Source organism: Pseudophryne corroboree, chromosome 8 (assembly GCF_028390025.1).
Source record: "Pseudophryne corroboree isolate aPseCor3 chromosome 8, aPseCor3.hap2, whole genome shotgun sequence".
Lineage (NCBI taxonomy): Eukaryota > Metazoa > Chordata > Amphibia > Anura > Myobatrachidae > Pseudophryne > Pseudophryne corroboree.
The window spans coordinates 430,324,895-430,346,531 of NC_086451.1; the positions used below are offsets into that span (position 1 = coordinate 430,324,895).

Below are 21,637 nucleotides of genomic sequence, written 5' to 3' on the forward strand. Positions count from 1 at the left end.
ACAGTGCGGTAGTTCACGGCTGTGGCTACCTCTGTGTCGGCACTCGGCAGCCCGTCCATAATTGTATATACCACCTAACCGTGGTTTTTTTTTCTTTCTTTATACATACATACTAGTTACGAGTATACTATCTCTTTATCAACCAGTCTATATATTAGCAGCAGACACAGTACAGTGCGGTAGTTCACGGCTGTGGCTACCTCTGTGTCGGCACTCGGCAGCCCGTCCATAATTGTATATACCACCTAACCGTGGTTTTTTTTTCTTTCTTTATACATACATACTAGTTACGAGTATACTATCTCTTTATCAACCAGTCTATATATTAGCAGCAGACACAGTACAGTGCGGTAGTTCACGGCTGTGGCTACCTCTGTGTCGGCACTCGGCAGCCCGTCCATAATTGTATATACCACCTAACCGTGGTTTTTTTTTCTTTCTTTATACATACATACTAGTTACGAGTATACTATCTCTTTATCAACCAGTCTATATATTAGCAGCAGACACAGTACAGTGCGGTAGTTCACGGCTGTGGCTACCTCTGTGTCGGCACTCGGCAGCCCTTCCATAATTGTATACTAGTATCCAATCCATCCATCTCCATTGTTTACCTGAGGTGCCTTTTAGTTGTGCCTATTAAAATATGGAGAACAAAAATGTTGAGGTTCCAAAATTAGGGAAAGATCAAGATCCACTTCCACCTCGTGCTGAAGCTGCTGCCACTAGTCATGGCCGAGACGATGAAATGCCAGCAACGTCGTCTGCCAAGGCCGATGCCCAATGGCATAGTACAGAGCATGTCAAAACCAAAACACCAAATATCAGTAAAAAAAGGACTCCAAAACCTAAAATAAAATTGTCGGAGGAGAAGCGTAAACTTGCCAATATGCCATTTACCACACGGAGTGGCAAGGAACGGCTGAGGCCCTGGCCTATGTTCATGGCTAGTGGTTCAGCTTCACATGAGGATGGAAGCACTCAGCCTCTCGCTAGAAAACTGAAAAGACTCAAGCTGGCAAAAGCACCGCAAAGAACTGTGCGTTCTTTGAAATCCCAAATCCACAAGGAGAGTCCAATTGTGTCGGTTGCGATGCCTGACCTTCCCAACACTGGACGTGAAGAGCATGCGCCTTCCACCATTTGCACGCCCCCTGCAAGTGCTGGAAGGAGCACCCGCAGTCCAGTTCCTGATAGTCAGATTGAAGATGTCAGTGTTGAAGTACACCAGGATGAGGAGGATATGGGTGTTGCTGGCGCTGGGGAGGAAATTGACCAGGAGGATTCTGATGGTGAGGTGGTTTGTTTAAGTCAGGCACCCGGGGAGACACCTGTTGTCCGTGGGAGGAATATGGCCGTTGACATGCCTGGTGAAAATACCAAAAAAATCAGCTCTTCGGTGTGGAGGTATTTCACCAGAAATGCGGACAACAGGTGTCAAGCCGTGTGTTCCCTTTGTCAAGCTGTAATAAGTAGGGGTAAGGACGTTAACCACCTCGGAACATCCTCCCTTATACGTCACCTGCAGCGCATTCATAATAAGTCAGTGACAAGTTCAAAAACTTTGGGTGACAGCGGAAGCAGTCCACTGACCAGTAAATCCCTTCCTCTTGTAACCAAGCTCACGCAAACCACCCCACCAACTCCCTCAGTGTCAATTTCCTCCTTCCCCAGGAATGCCAATAGTCCTGCAGGCCATGTCACTGGCAATTCTGACGAGTCCTCTCCTGCCTGGGATTCCTCCGATGCATCCTTGCGTGTAACGCCTACTGCTGCTGGCGCTGCTGTTGTTGCCGCTGGGAGTCGATGGTCATCCCAGAGGGGAAGTCGTAAGCCCACTTGTACTACTTCCAGTAAGCAATTGACTGTTCAACAGTCCTTTGCGAGGAAGATGAAATATCACAGCAGTCATCCTACTGCAAAGCGGATAACTGAGTCCTTGACAACTATGTTGGTGTTAGACGTGCGTCCGGTATCCACCGTTAGTTCACAGGGAACTAGACAATTTATTGAGGCAGTGTGCCCCCGTTACCAAATACCATCTAGGTTCCACTTCTCTAGGCAGGCGATACCGAGAATGTACACGGACGTCAGAAAAAGACTCACCAGTGTCCTAAAAAATGCAGTTGTACCCAATGTCCACTTAACCACGGACATGTGGACAAGTGGAGCAGGGCAGGGTCAGGACTATATGACTGTGACAGCCCACTGGGTAGATGTATGGACTCCCGCCGCAAGAACAGCAGCGGCGGCACCAGTAGCAGCATCTCGCAAACGCCAACTCTTTCCTAGGCAGGCTACGCTTTGTATCACTGCTTTCCAGAATACGCACACAGCTGAAAACCTCTTACGGCAACTGAGGAAGATCATCGCGGAATGGCTTACCCCAATTGGACTCTCCTGTGGATTTGTGGCATCGGACAACGCCAGCAATATTGTGTGTGCATTAAATATGGGCAAATTCCAGCACGTCCCATGTTTTGCACATACCTTGAATTTGGTGGTGCAGAATTTTTTAAAAAACGACAGGGGCGTGCAAGAGATGCTGTCGGTGGCCAGAAGAATTGCGGGACACTTTCGGCGTACAGGCACCACGTACAGAAGACTGGAGCACCACCAAAAACTACTGAACCTGCCCTGCCATCATCTGAAGCAAGAAGTGGTAACGAGGTGGAATTCAACCCTCTATATGCTTCAGAGGTTGGAGGAGCAGCAAAAGGCCATTCAAGCCTATACAATTGAGCACGATATAGTAGGTGGAATGCACCTGTCTCAAGTGCAGTGGAGAATGATTTCAACGTTGTGCAAGGTTCTGATGCCCTTTGAACTTGCCACACGTGAAGTCAGTTCAGACACTGCCAGCCTGAGTCAGGTCATTCCCCTCATCAGGCTTTTGCAGAAGAAGCTGGAGGCATTGAAGAAGGAGCTAAAAGGGAGCGATTCCGCTAGGCATGTGGGACTTGTGGATGCAGCCCTTAATTCGCTTAACAAGGATTCACGGGTGGTCAATCTGTTGAAATCAGAGCACTACATTTTGGCCACCGTGCTCGATCCTAGATTTAAAGCCTACCTTGGATCTCTCTTTCCGGCAGACACAGGTCTGCTGGGGTTGAAAGACCTGCTGGTGACAAAATTGTCAAGTCAAGCGGAACGCGACCTGTCAACATCTCCTCCTTCACATTCTCCCGCAACTGGGGGTGCGAGGAAAAGGCTCAGAATTCCGAGACCACCCGCTGGCGGTGATGCAGGGCAGTCTGGAGCGACTGCTGATGCTGACATCTGGTCCGGACTGAAGGACCTGACAACGATTACGGACATGTCGTCTACTGTCACTGCATATGATTCTCTCAACATTGATAGAATGGTGGAGGATTATATGAGTGACCGCATCCAAGTAGGCACGTCACACAGTCCGTACTTATACTGGCAGGAAAAAGAGGCAATTTGGAGGCCCTTGCACAAACTGGCTTTATTCTACCTAAGTTGCCCTCCCACAAGTGTGTACTCCGAAAGAGTGTTTAGTGCCGCCGCTCACCTTGTCAGCAATCGGCGTACGAGGTTACATCCAGAAAATGTGGAGAAGATGATGTTCATTAAAATGAATTATAATCAATTCCTCCGCGGAGACATTGACCAGCAGCAATTGCCTCCACAAAGTACACAGGGAGCTGAGATGGTGGATTCCAGTGGGGACGAATTGATAATCTGTGAGGAGGGGGATGTACACGGTGATATATCGGAGGGTGAAGATGAGGTGGACATCTTGCCTCTGTAGAGCCAGTTTGTGCAAGGAGAGATTAATTGCTTCTTTTTTGGGGGGGGTCCAAACCAACCCGTCATATCAGTCACAGTCGTGTGGCAGACCCTGTCACTGAAATGATGGGTTGGTTAAAGTGTGCATGTCCTGTTTTGTTTATACAACATAAGGGTGGGTGGGAGGGCCCAAGGACAATTCCATCTTGCACCTCTTTTTTCTTTTCTTTTTCTTTGCATCATGTGCTGATTGGGGAGGGTTTTTTGGAAGGGACATCCTGCGTGACACTGCAGTGCCACTCCTAGATGGGCCCGGTGTTTGTGTCGGCCACTAGGGTCGCTAATCTTACTCACACAGTCAGCTACCTCATTGCGCCTCTTTTTTTCTTTGCGTCATGTGCTGTTTGGGGAGGGTTTTTTGGAAGGGACATCCTGCGTGACACTGCAGTGCCACTCCTAGATGGGCCCGGTGTTTGTGTCGGCCACTAGGGTCGCTAATCTTACTCACACAGCTACCTCATTGCGCCTCTTTTTTTCTTTGCGTCATGTGCTGTTTGGGGAGGGTTTTTTGGAAGGGACATCCTGCGTGACACTGCAGTGCCACTCCTAGATGGGCCCGGTGTTTGTGTCGGTCACTAGGGTCGCTTAGCTTACTCACACAGCGACCTCGGTGCAAATTTTAGGACTAAAAATAATATTGTGAGGTGTGAGGTATTCAGAATAGACTGAAAATGAGTGTAAATTATGGTTTTTGAGGTTAATAATACTTTGGGATCAAAATGACCCCCAAATTCTATGATTTAAGCTGTTTTTTAGTGTTTTTTGAAAAAAACACCCGAATCCAAAACACACCCGAATCCGACAAAAAAAATTCGGTGAGGTTTTGCCAAAACGCGTTCGAACCCAAAACACGGCCGCGGAACCGAACCCAAAACCAAAACACAAAACCCGAAAAATTTCAGGCGCTCATCTCTAGTGTGTGTGTGTGTGTGTGTGTGTGTGTGTGTGTGGCAATTGGGAGGCTCCTGTCACTCGCTGATCTGCATGCACACAGCATCTATTCAAAGGAGACAGAGGGACTGGGTACATGCCATCAGCTCACAGAGTGCTGTACATACTCCCTCAGTGACGAAAAACCTGTGTGAGGCCCAGGATCGCAGCACTGCCGCAAGGCCACACCTCCTTTTATATAGACCACCCACCCCTTTTCGGGTTGCCCAGCTCCATGATTTTGCAATGTTGGGAAGTATGCAAATGTATCAGAGCAATAGTAATAAACGGAAATGTCAGTAAAAGCTATAGCTACACTTAGGGACCCATTTATCATGGATTGCATATTGAATGCAATCTGTCCGGGATCACATTGCAATATGCGACCCTATTGGGATAATGTATCACTCGGCAGCCGCAGGGACAGGGTCTCTGAAAGCAGCCCGTCCCTGCGATGTGTTCTGCGGGCTACACTGGGCTACCACAATCAAAAGAGTGCGGTAGCTGCGGGGAACAATGGCCCTCATTCCAAGTTGATCACTCGCTGCCGAGTTTCACATCACAGCGATCAGGTCAAAAAACGACATTTATGCACATGCGCATGGTACGCAGCACGCATGCGCGTAAGTACTTTCACACAGAACTTTGCAGTTTTACACAAGCTCCAGCGACGCTTTTCAGTCGCTCGAGTGTTCGTTGTTTGATTGACAGGAAGTGGGTGTTTCTGGGCGGCAAGTCAGTGTTTTTAGGGAGTGTACTAAAATCTCAGGCGTGCCTGACAAAAACGCAGGAGTGGCTGGAGAAACGCAGGAGTGGCTGGCCGAACGCAGGGTGTGTTTGTGACGTCAAACCAGGAACTAAACAGACTAAGGTGATCGCAATCTAGGAGTAGGTCTGGGGCTACTCAGAAACTGCAGGAAAAGATTTTCGAGCAATTCTGCTAATCTTTCGTTCGCACTTCTGCTAAGCTAAGATACACTCCCAGAGGGCGGCGGCCTAGCGTGTGCAAAGCTGCTAAAAGCATTGCAACTCGGAATGAGGGCCTATATCGGGAATGCTTCACATTACTTTGCATTACCAATATTGATACATCAGGCAGCATCGTATCCCCTATAGAAATCTATGGGGATGAAGCTGCAGGCAGAAATGGAGGGATCGCAGCAGGTATCAGAGATACAGTACCTGCTGCAATCCCTCCTTTATACATTCCAGGGATACTTAATATTTGAGGCTAACCCCCTAAATGCAGATATGGTGAAAATTTTTCACTTACATTTACGAGGCAAAAATCACTGTTTGTGCTGGAATTTAGCATCATACACTTGCTGGGACTCGAGCTTGTCCCTGTGAAGAACTGGAGGATGGGTGATAGCTTATGCTATGACTCTACTTCTAGCTTTGTCGTTGGTGCTTGTGCTGTTCATGCGCGGTCGTCGTGCTGTACATTCATCAGTGGGGTCCAATGGAGAGGGATCTTAGGGATCCTTCTACAGCAAACTCCATGATATAGTAACATCATCAGAAACCTATGGGGTCTGCTTTGCAATCAGAACTCGAGGGACTGCGTTGAAAATTGGAAATATCTGCTTTGTTCGTCCTGTTTAAATCCTGGACCTCTTTAATACTGGTATTTGCAGGTATCCCCTGACAAATTGATAATTTTAGGGGCTATCCAGCAAATTTTAAGATTTTAAACCTACCGGTAAATCTTTTTCTCCTAGTCCGTAGAGGATGCTGGGGACTCCGTAAGGACCATGGGGTGTAGACGGGCTCCGCAGGAGACATGGGCACTCTAAAAGACTTTAGATGGGTCTGCACTGGCTCCTCCCTCTATGCCCCTCCTCCAGACCTCAGTTAGAGAACTGTGCCCAGAGGAGACTGACAGTACGAGGAAAGGATTTTTGTTAATCTAAGGGCAAGCTTCATACCAGCCCACACCATCCATACCGTATAACCTGGAATATAGTTAACAGTATGAACAAAACAGCATCAGCCAAAGACTGATCTCAACTGAAACATAACCCTTATGTAAGCAATAACTATGTACAAGTCTTGCAGAAATATGTCCGCACTGGGACGGGCGCCCAGCATCCTCTACGGACTAGGAGAAAAAGATTTACCGGTAGGTTTAAAATCTTATTTACTCTTACGTCCTAGAGGATGCTGGGGACTCCGTAAGGACCATGGTGATTATACCAAAGCTCCAGACCGGGCGGGAGAGTGCGGATGACTCTGCAGCACCGATTGAGCAAACATGAGGTCCTCCTCAGCCAGGGTATCAAACTTGTAGAATTTTGCAAAAGTGTTTGAACCCGACCCAAGTAGCTGCTCGGCAAAGCTGTAAAGCCGAGACGCCTCGGGCAGCCGCCCAAGAAGAGCCCACCTTCCTAGTGGAATGGGCCTTTACAGAATTTGGTAACGGCAATCCTGCCGTAGAATGAGCCTGCTGAATCGTGTTACAGATCCAGCGAGCAATAGCCTGCTTCGAAGCAGGAGCGCCAACTTTGTTGGCTGCATACAGGACAAACAGGGCTTCTGTTTTCCTAACCCGAGCCGTCCTGGCTACATAAATTTTTAAGGCCCTGACTACATCCAGGGACTTGGAGTCCTCCAAGTCACCCGTAGCCACAGGCACCACAATAGGTTGGTTCATATGAAATTAAGAAACCACCTTAGGCAAAAATTGAGGACGAGTCCTCAACTCTGCTCTATCCACATGGAAAATCAAATAGGGGCTCTTGTGAGACAAGGCCGCCAATTCAGACACCCGCCTTGCAGATGCCAAGGCCAATAACATGACCACCTTCCAAGTGAGAAATTTTAATTCAACCGTTTGAAGAGGTTCAAACCAGTGAGATTTTAGGAACCGTAACACCACGTTAAGGTCCCATGGTGCCACTGGGGGCACAAAAGGAGGCTGGATGTGCAGCACTCCCTTTACAAAAGTCTGGACTTCTGGGAGAGAAGCCAATTCCTTCTAAAAGAAAATAGATAGGGCCGAAATCTGTACCTTAATGGAGCCTAACTTCAGGCCCATATCCACTCCTGTCTGTAGAAAGTGGAGAAAATGGCCCAGATGGAAATCTTCCGTAGGAGCATTCTTGGCTTCACACCAAGATACATACTTCCTCCAGATACCGTGATTATGTTTCGCCGTCACCTCCTTCCTAGTCTTTATCAGAGTAGGGATGACTTCCTCCGGAATACCTTTCCCAGCTAGGATTCGGCGTTCAACCGCCATGCCGTCAAACGTAACCGCGGTAAGTCTTGGAACACGCAGGGCCCCTGCTGCAACAGGTCCTCCCTGAGAGGAAGAGGCCACGGATCTTCTGTGAGCATTTCCTGAAGATCTGAATACCAGGCCCTTTGAGGTCAATCTGGAACAATGAGTATTGTCTGCACTCTATTTCGTCTTATGATTCTCAATATTTTTGAGATGAGAGAAAGAGGAGGGAACTCATAAACCGACTGAAACACCCATGGTGTCACCAGGGCGTCTACCGCTACTGCCTGAGTGTCCCTTGACCTGGCACAATACCTCCGAAGCTTCTTGTTGAGGCGTGACGCCATCATGTCTATTTGAGGAAGTCCCCAATGACTTGTTATCTCTGCAAAAACTTCTTGATGAAGTCCCCACTCTCCTGGATGGAGATCGTGTCTGCTGAGGAAGTCTGCTTCCCAGTTGTCCACTCCCGGAATGAAGACTGCTGACAGAACGCTTACGTGATTTTCCGCCCAGCGAAGAATCCTGGTGGCTTCCGCCATTGCCACTCTGCTCCTTGTCCCGCCTTGGCGGTTTACATGAGCCACGGCTGTGACGTTGTCTGATTGAATCAGAACCGGTAGGTCGCGAAGAAGATTCTCCGCTTGTCATAGGCCGTTGTATATAGCACTCAATTCTAGTACGTTGATGTGTAGACAAGCCTCCTGGCTTGACCATAGTCCCTGAAAATTTCTTCCTTGTGTGACTGCTACCCATCCTGGGAGGCTCGCGTCCGTGGTCACCAGAACCCAGTCTTGAATGCCGAACCTGCGACCCTCTAGAAGGTGAGCACTCTGCAGCCACCACAGGAGAGACACCCTGGCCCTGGGGGACAGGCTTTTCTTCTGATAAATTTGTAGATGGAACCCGGACCATTAGTCCAGAAGGTCCCACTGAAATGTCCTCGCATGGAACCTGCCGAAGGGGATGGCCTCGTAGGTTGCCACCATTTTCCCCAGAACTCGAGTGCATTGATGAACTGACACTCTTTTTGGTTTTAGCAGGTCTCTGACCATGTTCTGGAGTTCCTGGGCTTTTTCCATTGGGAGAAAAACCCTCTTCTGTTCCGTGTCCAGAATCATGCCTAAGAATGATAGCCGAGTCGTTGGAATCAATTGTGACTTTGGTAGATTTAGAATCCAACCGTGCTGCTGCAGCACTATCAGGGAGAGCGACACGCTTTTCAGCAATTGATCTCTCGATCTCGCTTTTATCAGGAGATCGTCCAAGTACGGGATAATTGTGACTCCCTGCCTGCGCAGGAGCACCATCATTTCCGCCATCAACTTGGTGAAAATCCTCGGGGCCGTGGAAAGCCCAAACGGCAACGTCTGAAACTGGTAATGACAGTCCTGTACAGCGAATCTCAGGTACGCCTGATGAGGAGGAAATATGGGGACATGAAGGTATGCATCCTTTATGTCTAGTGACACCATAAAATCCCCCCCTTCAAGGCTGGAGATCACTGCCCGGAGTGATTCCATCTCGGTTTCGGGACCACAAACAGGGTTGAATAGTACCCTTTCCCCTGTTGGACTAGGGAACCTTGGTAATCACTTGCTGTTGATACAGCTTTTGAATTGCAGCTAAAACTATTTCCCTCTCTGGGGGAGAAGCTGGCAAAGCCGACTTGAAAAATCGTCAAGGAGGCACTTCTTCGAATTCCAGTTTGTAGCCTTGGGATACAATTTCCATCGCCCAAGGATCCACATCTGACAGAACCCAGACCTGGCTGAAGAGTCGAAGACGTGCCCCCACCGGTGCGGACTCCCTCAAGGAGCCCCAGCGTCATGCGGTGGATTTAGTAGAAGCCGGGGAGGACTTCTGCTCCTGGGAACTAGCCGTAGCAGGCATTCTTTTCCATCTACCCTTACCTCTGACAAGGAAGGAAGAGCCCCGACCTCTTCTGGACTTATGCGACCGAAAGGACTGCATCTGATATTGTGGAGTTTTCTTTTGCTGTGGGGGAACATAAGGCAAAAAAGTAGATTTACCAGCGGTAGCTGTGGAAACCAGGTCCGCGAGACCTTCCCCAAATAAAACCTCACCCTTGTAAGGCAAAACCTCCATATGCCTCTTTGAGTCGGCATCACCCGTCCATTGGCGGGTCCACAGGGCTCGCCTAGCAGAAATCGCCATGGCGTTGGCTCTCGAACCCAGCAGCCCAACGTCTCTCTGAGCGTCTCTCATATATAAGACTGCGTCTCTAATGTGAGCTAAGGTCAATAAAATGGTATCCCTAGCTAGGGTATCAATGTCAGCTGACAAGGTATCTGTCCAAGCCGCAACATCGCTACAAACCCAAGCTGATGCTATTGTCGGTCTGAGTAAAGCACCCGTATGTGTATAATTAGATTTTAAGGTAGTTTCCTGTCAGCGATCAGCAGGATCCTTGAGGGCTGCTGTGTCCGGAGACAGTAGCGCCACCTTCTTGGACAAGCGCGTTAAAGCCTTGTCCACCCTGGGTGAGGATTCCCACCGTACCCTGTCCTGCGCAGGGAAAGGATACGCCATAAGAATCCTCTTGGGAATCTGCAGTTTCTTGTCTGGAGTTTCCCAAGCTTTTTCAAATAACTCGTTCAGCTCATGAGATGGGGGAAAAGTTACCTCAGGTTTCTTTTCCTTAAACATGTGCACCCTCGTGTCAGGGACAGAGGGGTCATCTGTGATATGCAAAACATCTTTTATTGCAATAATCATATAATGAATACTTTTGGCCACCCTTGGGTGCAACCTCGCATCATCGTAGTCGACACTGGAGTCAGAATCCGTGTCGGTATCAGTGTCTGCTATTTGGGATAGGGGACGTTTTTGAGACCCTGAAGGGCCCTGTGACGCAGTCAAAGCCATGGATTGACTCCCTGCTTTTTCCCTGGACTCTGCTTTGTCCATTCTTTTATGTAATAAAGTCACATTTGCATTTAAAACATTCCACATGTCCAACCAATCAGGTGTCGGCGTTGCCGACGGAGACACCACAATCATCTGCTCCACCTCCTCCTTAGATGAGCCTTCCGCTTCAGACATGCCGACACACGCGTACCGACACCCCCACACACACAGGGATATATTTATATGGAGACAGTCCCCCAATAAGGCCTTTTGGAGAGACAGAGAGAGAGAGTTTGCCAGCACACACCCAGCGCCAACTGACACTGGAAACAAAATTCCCAGATAAACAGCGCTTTTATATAATTATATGTATATATACACTCACTGCGCCTTACAAGTGCCCCCCCCCACCTCTTTTTTGCCCTGTGTCACCGTGTTCAGCAGGGGAGAGTCCGGGGAGCCAGCTTCTCTGCAGTGTGCTGTGGAGAAAATGGCGCTGGTTAGTGCTGTGGGATCAAGCTCCGACCCCTCAGCGGCGGGCTTCGGTCCCGCTCAATTTTTCAATACTGGCGGGGGATTATAATATATACTGCCTCCGCAGCCTATATATGCCTGTTAGCCAGTCCTAGAGGTTTATTATTGCTGCCCAGGGCGCCCCCCCTGCGCCCTGCACCCACCAGTGCCTGCAGTGTGTGTTGTGTGTGGGAGCAATGGCGCACAGCGTTAACGCTGCGCGCTACCTCAGAGAAGATCTGAAGTCTTCTGCCGCCTTTGAAGTCTTCTTTCTTCTTATACTCACCCGGCTTCTATCTTCCGGCTCTGTGAGGAGGACGGCGGCGCGGCTCCGGGACGAACTGCGAGGGTGAGACCTGCGTTCTGACTCCCTCTGGAGCTTATGGTGTCCAGTAGCCTAAGAAGCAGAGCCTATCATTTAAGTAGGTCTGCTTCTCTCCCCTCAGTCCCACGATGCAGGGAGCCTGTTGCCAGCAGTGCTCCCTGAAAATAAAAAAACCTAACAAAAGTCTTTTTCAGAGAAGTTCAGGAGAGCTCCCCTGCAGTGCATCCAGTCGCCTCTGTGCACAGGATCTAACTGAGGTCTGGAGGAGGGGCATAGAGGGAGGAGCAAGTGCACACCCATCTAAAGTCTTTTAGAGTGCCCATGACTCCTGCGAAGCCCGTCTATACCCCATGGTCCTTACGGAGTCCCCAGCATCCTCTAGGACGTAAGAGAAATTTGTAATAAATATGTCTCTACAGAAAGGTTTATATTTTATCTAGTGTTACTGTACATCACCCAATACAGAAATTTTCATTTTGCTTTACAATTGCATCAGCAGTTTGAAAGACATTATACTCACAGTTGTAACTTTCTGCCAGGGCTAGAGAAATATTAGTTGTAGCTGTGGACGCTGAAGTTGTAGCAGAAGTTACAGTAGCAGTTGCAGAAGCTGCAACAATAGCCACAGTTGCAGTAGTATTTGGGGTAACTGTTGTTGTAGGAGCTGTGGCAACAGCAGATGACGGCGTGGTACTTCCTGTTACCTTAGCAGTAGCTGATGGTGCCATGGTTATAGTGGGAGCTGCAGTAGTCATTGATACAGCCGTGGTATTGACACCAGTAGGGTTAGCTGGTGCAATAGCAGTAGTACTGGGAGTTGTGGTGGTACTGGGAGTTGTGGTAGAGGGTACAGTAGTAGTAGGTTGCGCTGTAGTAGATGATCCTTCAGTAGTAGTTGCTGCAGTAGTTTTAGTAACTATAGTAGTGGTATTTACCATTGAAGTTGATCCGGTAATAGTGGGAGCTGCAGAGGTAGTGGATCCATTAGAAATGAGAACTGCAGTAGTAGTAGGTGCTGCCGTAGTGGTGAGAGACACAGTAGTAATTGGTGCCTTATTAGTGGAAGCTGCAGTACCAGTAGATGCTGTAAAAGTAGTGAGAGCTGAAGTAGGAGCTAACACATTAGTAGTGGAAGCTGCCATACTAGTGATTGCAGCCGTAGCCGATGCAGCTGGAGAAGAAGCTGTAAATGATGGAGCCATAGATGTGGTTCCTGAAGCAGTAGTGACAGCTACAGAGGGAATTGTCACTGTAAGAGCTGCATTAGCAGTTGGTTGAGAAGTGTCCATTCCTATGGAAGTAGAGGATCCTGCACTAGTGGCTGCTGCACTAGTAGTGGGAACTGAAGTAACAGTGGGGGATGTTGATGAGGAGGATGTAGTAGTAGTAGTGGATGCTGTAGATGTGGAGGATGTAGTAGTAGTGGATGCTGTAGATGTGGAGGATGTAGTAGTAGTGGGTGCTGTAGATGTGGAGGATGTAGTAGTAGTAGGTGCTGTAGATGTGGAGGATGCAGTAGTAGTGGGTGCTGTAGATGTGAAGGATGCAGTAGTAGTGGATGCTGTAGATGTGGAGGATGCAGTAGTAGTGAGTGCTGTAGATGTGGAGGATGAAGTAGTAGTAGGTGCTGTAGATGTGGAGGATGCAGTAGTAGTGGGTGCTGTAGATGTGAAGGATGCAGTAGTAGTGGGTGCTGTATATGTGGAGGATGCAGTAGTAGTGGGTGCTGTAGATGTGGAGGATGCAGTAGTAGTGGGTTCTGTAGATGTGGAGGATGCAGTAGTAGTGGGTGCTGTAGATGTGGAGTATGCAGTAGGAGTGGGTGCTGTAGATGTGGAGGACGCAGTATTAGTGGATGCTGTAGATGTGGAGGATGCAGTAGTAGTGGGTGCTGTAGATGTGGAGAATGCAGTAGTAGTGGGTGCTGTAGATGTGGAGGATGCAGTAGTAGTGGATGCTGTAGATGTGGAGGATGTATTAGTAGTGGGTGCTGTAGATGTGGAGGATGTAGTAGTAGTGGGTACTGTAGATGTGGAGTATGCAGTAGTAGTAGGTGCTGTAGATGTGGAGGATGCAGTAGTAGTGGGTGCTGTAGATGTGGAGGATGCAGTAGTAGTGGGTACTGTAGATGTGGAGGATGCAGTAGCAGTAGGTGCTGTAGATGTGGAGGATGTATTAGTAGTGGGTGCTGTAGATGTGGAGGATGTAGCAGTAGTGGGTACTGTAGATGTGGAGTATGCAGTAGTAGTGGGTGTTGTAGATGTAGAGGATGCAGTAGTAGTGGGTGCTGTAGATGTGGAGGATGCAGTAGTAGTGGGTGCTGTAGATGTGGAGGATGCAGTAGTAGTGGATGCTGTAGATGTGGAGGATGCAGTAGTAGTGGGTGCTGTAGATGTGGAGGAAGTATTAGTAGTGGGTGCTGTAGATGTGGAGGATGTAGCAGTAGTGGGTACTGTAGATGTGGAGTATGCAGTAGTAGTAGGTGCTGTAGATGTGGAGGATGCAGTAGTAGTGGGTGCTGTAGATGTGGAGGATGCAGTAGTAGTGGGTACTGTAGATGTGGAGGATGCAGTAGCAGTAGGTGCTGTAGATGTAGAGGATGCAGTAGTGGTGGGTGCTGTAGAATTGGAGGATGTAGTAGTAGTGGGTTCTGTAGATGTGGAAGATGCAGTAGTAGTGGGTGCTGTAGATGTGGATGATGCAGTAGTAGTTGGTGCTGTAGATGTGGAGAATGTTGTAGTAGTTGGTGTGGTTGTAGTGACAGTTGTAGTAGTAGTGGGTGCTGTAGATGTGGAGGATGCAGTAGTAGTGGGTGCTGTAGATGTGGATGATGCAGTAGTAGTTGGTGCTGTAGATGTGGAGGATGTATTAGTAGTGGGTGCTGTAGATGTGGAGGATGCAGTAGTAGTGAGTGCTGTAGATGTGGAGGATGCAGTAGTAGTGGGTACTGTAGATGTGGAGGTTGCAGTAGCAGTAGGTGCTGTAGATGTAGAGGATGCAGTAGTAGTGGGTGTTGTAGATGTGGAGGATGTACTAGTAGTGGGTGCTGTAGAATTGGAGGATGTAGTAGTAGGGGGTTCTGTAGATGTGGAAGACGCAGTAGTAGTGGGTGCTGTAGATGTGGAGAATGTTGTAGTAGTTGGTGTGGTTGTAGTGACAGTTGTAGTAGTAGTGGGTGCTGTAGATGTGGAGGATGCAGTAGTAGTGGGTGTTGTAGATGTGGAGGATGCAGTAGCAGTAGGAGCTATAGATGTGGAGGATGTACTAGTAGTGGGTGCTGTAGAATTGGAGGATGTAGTAGTAGTGGGTTCTGTAGATGTGGAAGATGTAATAGTAGTGGTTGCTGTAGATGTGATGGATGCAGTAGGTGCTATAGATGTGGAGGATGTACTAGTAGTGGGTGCTGTAGAATTGGAGGATGTAGTAGTAGTAGTGGGTTCTGTAGATGTGGAAGATGCAGTAGTAGTGGGTGCTGTAGATGTGGAGAATGCAGTAGTAGTGGGTGCTGTAGATGTGGAGAATGCAGTAGTAGTGGGTGCTGTAGATGTGGAGGATGCAGTAGCAGTAGGTGCTATAGATGTGGAGGATGTACTAGTAGTGGGTGCTGTAGAATTGGAGGATGTAGTAGTAGTGGGTTCTGTAGATGTGGAAGATGCAGTAGTAGTGGGTGCTGTAGATGTGGAGAATGCAGTAGTAGTGGGTGCTGTAGATGTGGAGAATGCAGTAGTAGTGGGTGCTGTAGATGTGGAGGATGAAGTAGTAATTGGTAGAGTAGTAGTGACAGTTGCACTAGCTGTAGGTGCTGTAGATGTGGAGGATGTAGTAGTAGTGGGTGCTGTAGATGTGGAGGATGCAGTAGTAGTGGGTGCTGTAGATGTGGAGGATGCAGTAGTAGTGGGTGCTGTAGATGTGGAGGATGCAGTAGTAGTGGGTGCTGTAGATGTGGAGGATGTAGTAGTAGTGGGTGCTGTAGATGTGGAGGATGTAGTAGTAGTGGGTGCTGTAGATGTGGAGGATGAAGTAGTAATTGGAAGAGTAGTAGTGACAGTTGCACTAGCTGTAGGTGCTGTAGATGTGGAGGATGCAGTAGTAGTGGGTGCTGTAGATGTGGAGGATGTAGTAGTAGTGGGTGCTGTGGATGTGGAGGATGCAGTAGTAGTGGGTGCTGTAGATGTGGAGGATGTAGTAGTAGTGGGTGCTGTAGATGTAGAGGATGCAGTAGTAGTGGGTGCTGTAGATGTGGAGGATGTAGTAGTAGTGGGTGCTGTAGATGTGGAGGAGTAAGTAGTAATTGGTAGAGTAGTAGTGACAGTTGCACTAGCTGTAGGTGCTGTAGATGTGGAGGATGCAGTAGTAGTGGGTGCTGTATATGTGGAGAATGCAGTAATAGTGGGTGCTGTAGATGTGGAGGATGCAGTAGCAGTAGGTGCTATAGATGTGGAGGATGTACTAGTAGTGGGTGCTGTAGAATTAGAGGATGTAGTAGTAGTGGGTTCTGTAGATGTGGAAGATGCAGTAGTAGTGGGTGCTGTAGATGTGGAGAATGCAGTAGTAGTGGGTGCTGTAGATGTGGAGAATGCAGTAGTAGTGGGTGCTGTAGATGTGGAGGATGAAGTAGTAATTGGTAGAGTAGTAGTGACAGTTGCACTAGCTGTAGGTGCTGTAGATGAGGAGGATGTAGTAGTAGTAGTGGGTGTTGTAGATGTGGAGGATGCAGTAGTAGTGGGTGCTGTAGATGTGGAGAATGCAGTAGTAGTGGGTGCTGTAGATGTGGAGGATGAAGTAGTAATTGGTAGAGTAGTAGTGACAGTTGCACTAGCTGTAGGTGCTGTAGATGTGGAGGATGCAGTAGTAGTGGGTGCTGTAGATGTGGAGGATGTAGTAGTAGTTGGTGCTGTAGATGTGGAGGATGCAGTAGTAGTGGATGCTGTAGATGTGGAGGATGCAGTAGTAGTGGGTGCTGTAGATGTGGAGGATGCAGTAGTAGTGGGTGCTGTAGATGTGGAGGATGTAGTAGTAGTGGGTGCTGTAGATGTGGAGGATGTAGTAGTAGTGGGTGCTGTAGATGTGGAGGATGAAGTAGTAATTGGTAGAGTAGTAGTGACAGTTGCACTAGCTGTAGGTGCTGTAGATGTGGAGGATGCAGTAGTAGTGGGTGCTGTAGATGTGGAGGATGTAGTAGTAGTGGGTGCTGTAGATGTGGAGGATGCAGTAGTAGTGGGTGCTGTAGATGTGGAGGATGTAGTAGTAGTGGGTGCTGTAGATGTAGAGGATGCAGTAGTAGTGGGTGCTGTAGATGTGGAGGATGTAGTAGTAGTGGGTGCTGTAGATGTGGAGGAGTAAGTAGTAATTGGTAGAGTAGTAGTGACAGTTGCACTAGCTGTAGGTGCTGTAGATGTGGAGGATGCAGTAGTAGTGGGTGCTGTAGATGTGGATGCTGCAGTAGTGGTGAGAGATACAGTAGTAATTGGTGTCATAGTAGCGTTAGCTGCAGTACCAGTAGATGCTGTAAAAATAGTGAGAGCTGAAGTAGGAGCTAACACATTAGTAGTGGAAGCTGCCATACTAGTGATTGCAGCCGTAGCTGATGCAGCTGGAGTGGAAGCTGTAAATGATGGAGCCATAGATGTGGTACCTGAAGCAGTAGTGACAGCTACAGAGGGAATTGTCACTGTAAGAGCTGCATTAGCAGTTGGTTGAGAAGTGTCCGTTCCTATGGAAGTAGGGGATACACCAGTAGTGGCTGTTGCACTAGTAGTAGGAGCTGAAGTAAAAGTGGAGGCTGTTGATGTGGAGGATGTAGTAGTAGTGGGAGCTGTAGATGTAGAGGATGTAGAAGCAGTGGGTGCTGTAGATGTGGAGGATGCAGTAGTAGTGGGTGCTGTAGATGTGAAGGATGCAGTAGTAGTGGGTGCTGTAGATGGGGAGGATGCAGTAGTAGTGGGTGCTGTAGATGTGGAGGATGTAGTAGTAGTGGTTGCTGTAGATGTGGAGGATACAGTAGTAGTGGGTTCTGTAGATGTGGTGGATGCAGAAGTAATTTGTAGAGTACTAGTGATAGTTGCACTGGCTGTAGGTGCTGTAGATGTAGAGGATGAAGTAGCAGTGGGTGCTGTAGATGTGGAGGATGTAGTAGTAGTTGGTGCTGTAGATATAGAGAATGCAATAGTAGTGGGTGCTGTAGATGTGGAGGATGCAGTAGTAGTTGGTGCTGTAGATATAGAGAATGCAATAGTAGTGGGTGCTGTAGATGTGGAGGATGCAGTAGTAGTGGGTGCTGTAGATGTGGAGGATGCAGTATTAGTGGGTGCTGTAGATGTGGAGGATGCAGAAGTAGTGGATGCTGTAGATGTGGAGGATGCAGTAGTAGTGGGTGCTGTAGATGTAGAGGATGGAATAGTAGTGGGTGCTGTAGATGTGGAGGATGTAGTAGTAGTTGCTGTAGATGTGGAGGATGCAGTGGTTGCTGAAGATGTGGAGGATGCAGTATTAGTGGGTGTTGTAGATGAGGAGGATGCAGTAGTAGTAGGTGCTGTAGATGTGGAGGATGCAGTAGTAGTGGGTGCTGTAGATGTAGAGGATGTAGTGGTAGTAGTGGGTGCTGTAGATGTGGAGGATGCAGAAGTAGTGGATGCTGTAGATGTAGAAGATGCAATAATAGTGGATGCTGTAGATGTGAATGATGTAGTAGTAGGTACTGTAGATGTGAAGGATTCAGTAGTAGTGAGTGCTGTTGATGTGGAGAATGTAGTAGCAGTGGGTGCTCTTGATGTGGAGGATGTAGTAGTAGTTATTGCTGAAGATGTGAAGGATGCAGTAATAGTGGGTGTTGTAGATGTGGAGGATGTAGTAGTAGGAGTAGGTGCTGTAAATGTGGAGGATGTAGAAGTACTGGGTTCTGTAGGTGTGGAGGATTTAGGAGTAGTGGGTGCTGTAGATGTGGAGAATGCAGTAGTAGTGGGTGCTGTAGAGGTGGAGGATGCAGTAGTAGTGGGTGCTGTAGATGTGGAGGATGCAGTAGTAGTGGGTACTGTAGATGTTAAAGAAGCAGTAGTAGTGGGTGATGTAGGTGTGGAGGCTTCAGTAGTAGTGGGTGCTGTAGATGTGGAGGATGCATAAGTAGTTGGTGCTGTAGATGTGAAAGATGCAGCAGTATTGGTTGCTGTAGATGTGGAGGATGCAGCAGTAGTGGGTGCTGTAGATGTGGAGGATGTAGTAGTAGTAGGTGCTGTAGATGTGGAGGATGCAGTAGTTGTGGGTGCTGTAGATGTAGAGGATGCAGTATTAGTGGGTGCTGTAGATGTGGAGGATGCAGAAGTAGTGGATGCTGTAGACGTAGAAGATGCAATAATAGTGGGTGCTGTAGATGTGAATGATGTAGTAGTAGGTACTGTAGATGTGAAGGATTCAGTAGTAGTGAGTGCTGTTGATGTGGAGAATGTAGTAGCAGTGGGTGCTCTTGATGTGGAGGATGTAGTAGTAGTTATTGCTGAAGATGTGAAGGATGCAGTAATAGTGGGTGTTGTAGATGTGGAGGATGTAGTAGTAGGAGTAGGTGCTGTAAATGTGGAGGATGTAGAAGTACTGGGTTCTGTAGATGTGGAGGATTTAGGAGTAGTGGGTGCTGTAGATGTGGAGAATGCAGTAGTAGTGGGTGCTGTAGAGGTGGAGGATGCAGTAGTAGTGGGTGCTGTAGATGTGGAGGATGCAGTAGTAGTGGGTACTGTAGATGTTAAAGAAGCAGTAGTAGTGGGTGATGTAGGTGTGGAGGCTTCAGTAGTAGTGGGTGCTGTAGATGTGGAGGATGCATAAGTAGTTGGTGCTGTAGATGTGAAAGATGCAGCAGTATTGGTTGCTGTAGATGTGGAGGATGCAGTAGTAGTGGGTGCTGTAGATGTGGAGGATGTAGTAGTAGTAGGTGCTGTAGATGTGGAGGATGCAGTAGTTGTGGGTGCTGTAGATGTAGAGGATGCAGTATTAGTGGGTGCTGTAGATGTGGAGGATGCAGAAGTAGTGGATGCTGTAGATGTGGAGGATGCAGTAGTAGTGGGTGCTGTAGATGTGGAGGATGCAGTAGTAGTGGGTGCTGTAGATGTGGAGGATGTAGTAGTAGTGGGTGCTGTAGATGTGGAGGACGTAGTAGTAGTTATTGCTGTAGATGTGAAGGATGCAGTAGTAGTGGGTGTTGTAGATGTGGAGTATGCAGTAGTAGTAGTAGTAGGTGCTGTAAATGTGGAGGATGTTGAAGTACTGGGTTCTGTAGATGTGGAGGATTTAGGAGTAGTGGGTGCTGTAGATGTGGAGAATGCAGTAGTAGTGGGTGCTGTAGAGGTGGAGGATGCAGTAGTAGTGGGTGCTGTAGATGTGGAGGATGCAATAGTAGTGGATGCTGTAGATGTGGAGGATGCAGTAGTAGTGGGTGCTGTAGATGTGGAGGATGTAGTAGTAGTGGGTGCTGTAGATGTGGAGGACGTAGTAGTAGTTATTGCTGTAGATGTGAAGGATGCAGTAGTAGTGGGTGTTGTAGATGTGGAGTATGCAGTAGTAGTAGTAGTAGGTGCTGTAAATGTGGAGGATGTTGAAGTACTGGGTTCTGTAGATGTGGAGGATTTAGGAGTAGTGGGTGCTGTAGATGTGGAGAATGCAGTAGTAGTGGGTGCTGTAGAGGTGGAGGATGCAGTAGTAGTGGGTGCTGTAGATGTGGAGGATGCAGTAGTAGTGGGTACTGTAGATGTAAAAGAAGCAGTAGTAGTGGGTGATGTAGGTGTGGAGGCTTTAGTAGTTGTGGGTGCAGTAGATGCAGAAGTAGTCGATGCTGTAGATGTGGAGGATGCAGTAGTAGTGGGTGCTGTAGATGTGGAGGATGCAGTAGTAGTGGATGCTGTAGATGTGGAGGATGTAGTAGTAGTGGGTGCTGTAGATGTAGAGGATGCAGTATTAGTGGGTGCTGTAGATGTGGAGGATGCAGTAGTAGTGGATGCTGTAGATGTGGAGGATACAGTAGTAGTGGGTGCTGTAGATGTGGAGGATCCAATAGTAGTGGGTGCTGTAGATGTGGAGGATGCAGTAGTAGTGGTTGCTGTAGGTGTGGAGGATACAGTAGTAGTGAATACTGTAGATGTGGAGGATCCAATAGTAGTGGGTGCTGTAGATGTGGAGGATGCAGTAGTAGTAGGTGCTGTAGATGTTGAGTATGCAGTAGTAGTAGGTGCTGTAGATGTGGAGGATGCAGTAGTAGTGGGTGCTGTAGATGTGGAGGATGCAGTATTAGTCAGTACTGTAGATGTGGAGGATGCAGAAGTAGTGGATGCTGTAGATGTGGAGGATGCAGTAGTAGTGGGTGCTATAGATGTGGATGATGCAGTGGTAGTGGGTGCTGTAGATGTGGAGGATGCAGTAGTAGTGGGTGCTGTAGATGTGGAGGATGCAGTAGTAATTGGTAGCGTACTAATGAAAATTGCAACAGCTGTAGGTGCTGTAGATGTGGAGGATGCAGTATTAGTGGGTGCTGTAGATGTGGAGGATGTAGTAGTAGTAGGTGCTGTAGATGTGGAGGATGCAGTAGTAGTGGGTGCTGTAGATGTGGTGGATGTAGTAGTAGTGGATGCTGTAGATGTAGAGGATGCAGTAGTAGCGGGCGCTGTAGTTGTGGAGGATACAGTAGTAGTGGGTGCTGTAGATGTGGTGGATGTAGTAGTAGTGGGTGCTGTAGATGTGGAGGATGCAGTAGTAGTGGGTGTTGTAGATGTAGAGAATGCAGTAGTAGTGGGTGCTGTAGATGTGGAGGATACAGCAGTAGTGGTTGCTGAAGATGTGAAGGATGCAGTAGTAGTGGGTGTTGTAGATGTGGAGGATGTAGTAGTAGTAGGTGCTGTAGATGTGGAGGATGTAGAAGTACTGGTTTCTGTAGATGTGGAGAATGTAGTAGTAGTGGGTGCTGTAGATGTGGAGGATGTAGTAGT

General features: G+C 48.1%; 1 protein-coding gene across 1 annotated transcript in view; it reads right to left on the minus strand.

Annotated features, from left to right (window-relative positions):
• Positions 1-19,684: 19,684 nt before the first annotated feature.
• Positions 19,685-21,637, minus strand: part of LOC134949934 (mucin-2-like) — a gene marked incomplete at its 3' end in the record, with an annotated part of 79,504 nt that continues 77,551 nt past the window's right edge. Inside the window, exons 7-8 of the mRNA XM_063938620.1 lie at positions 20,148-21,533; positions 19,685-19,925 (exon numbers count right to left, since the gene is read on the minus strand). Of these exons, the coding sequence (XP_063794690.1) occupies positions 19,685-19,925; positions 20,148-21,533 (1,627 nt within the window). The remainder of the gene's footprint in view (positions 19,926-20,147; positions 21,534-21,637) is intronic.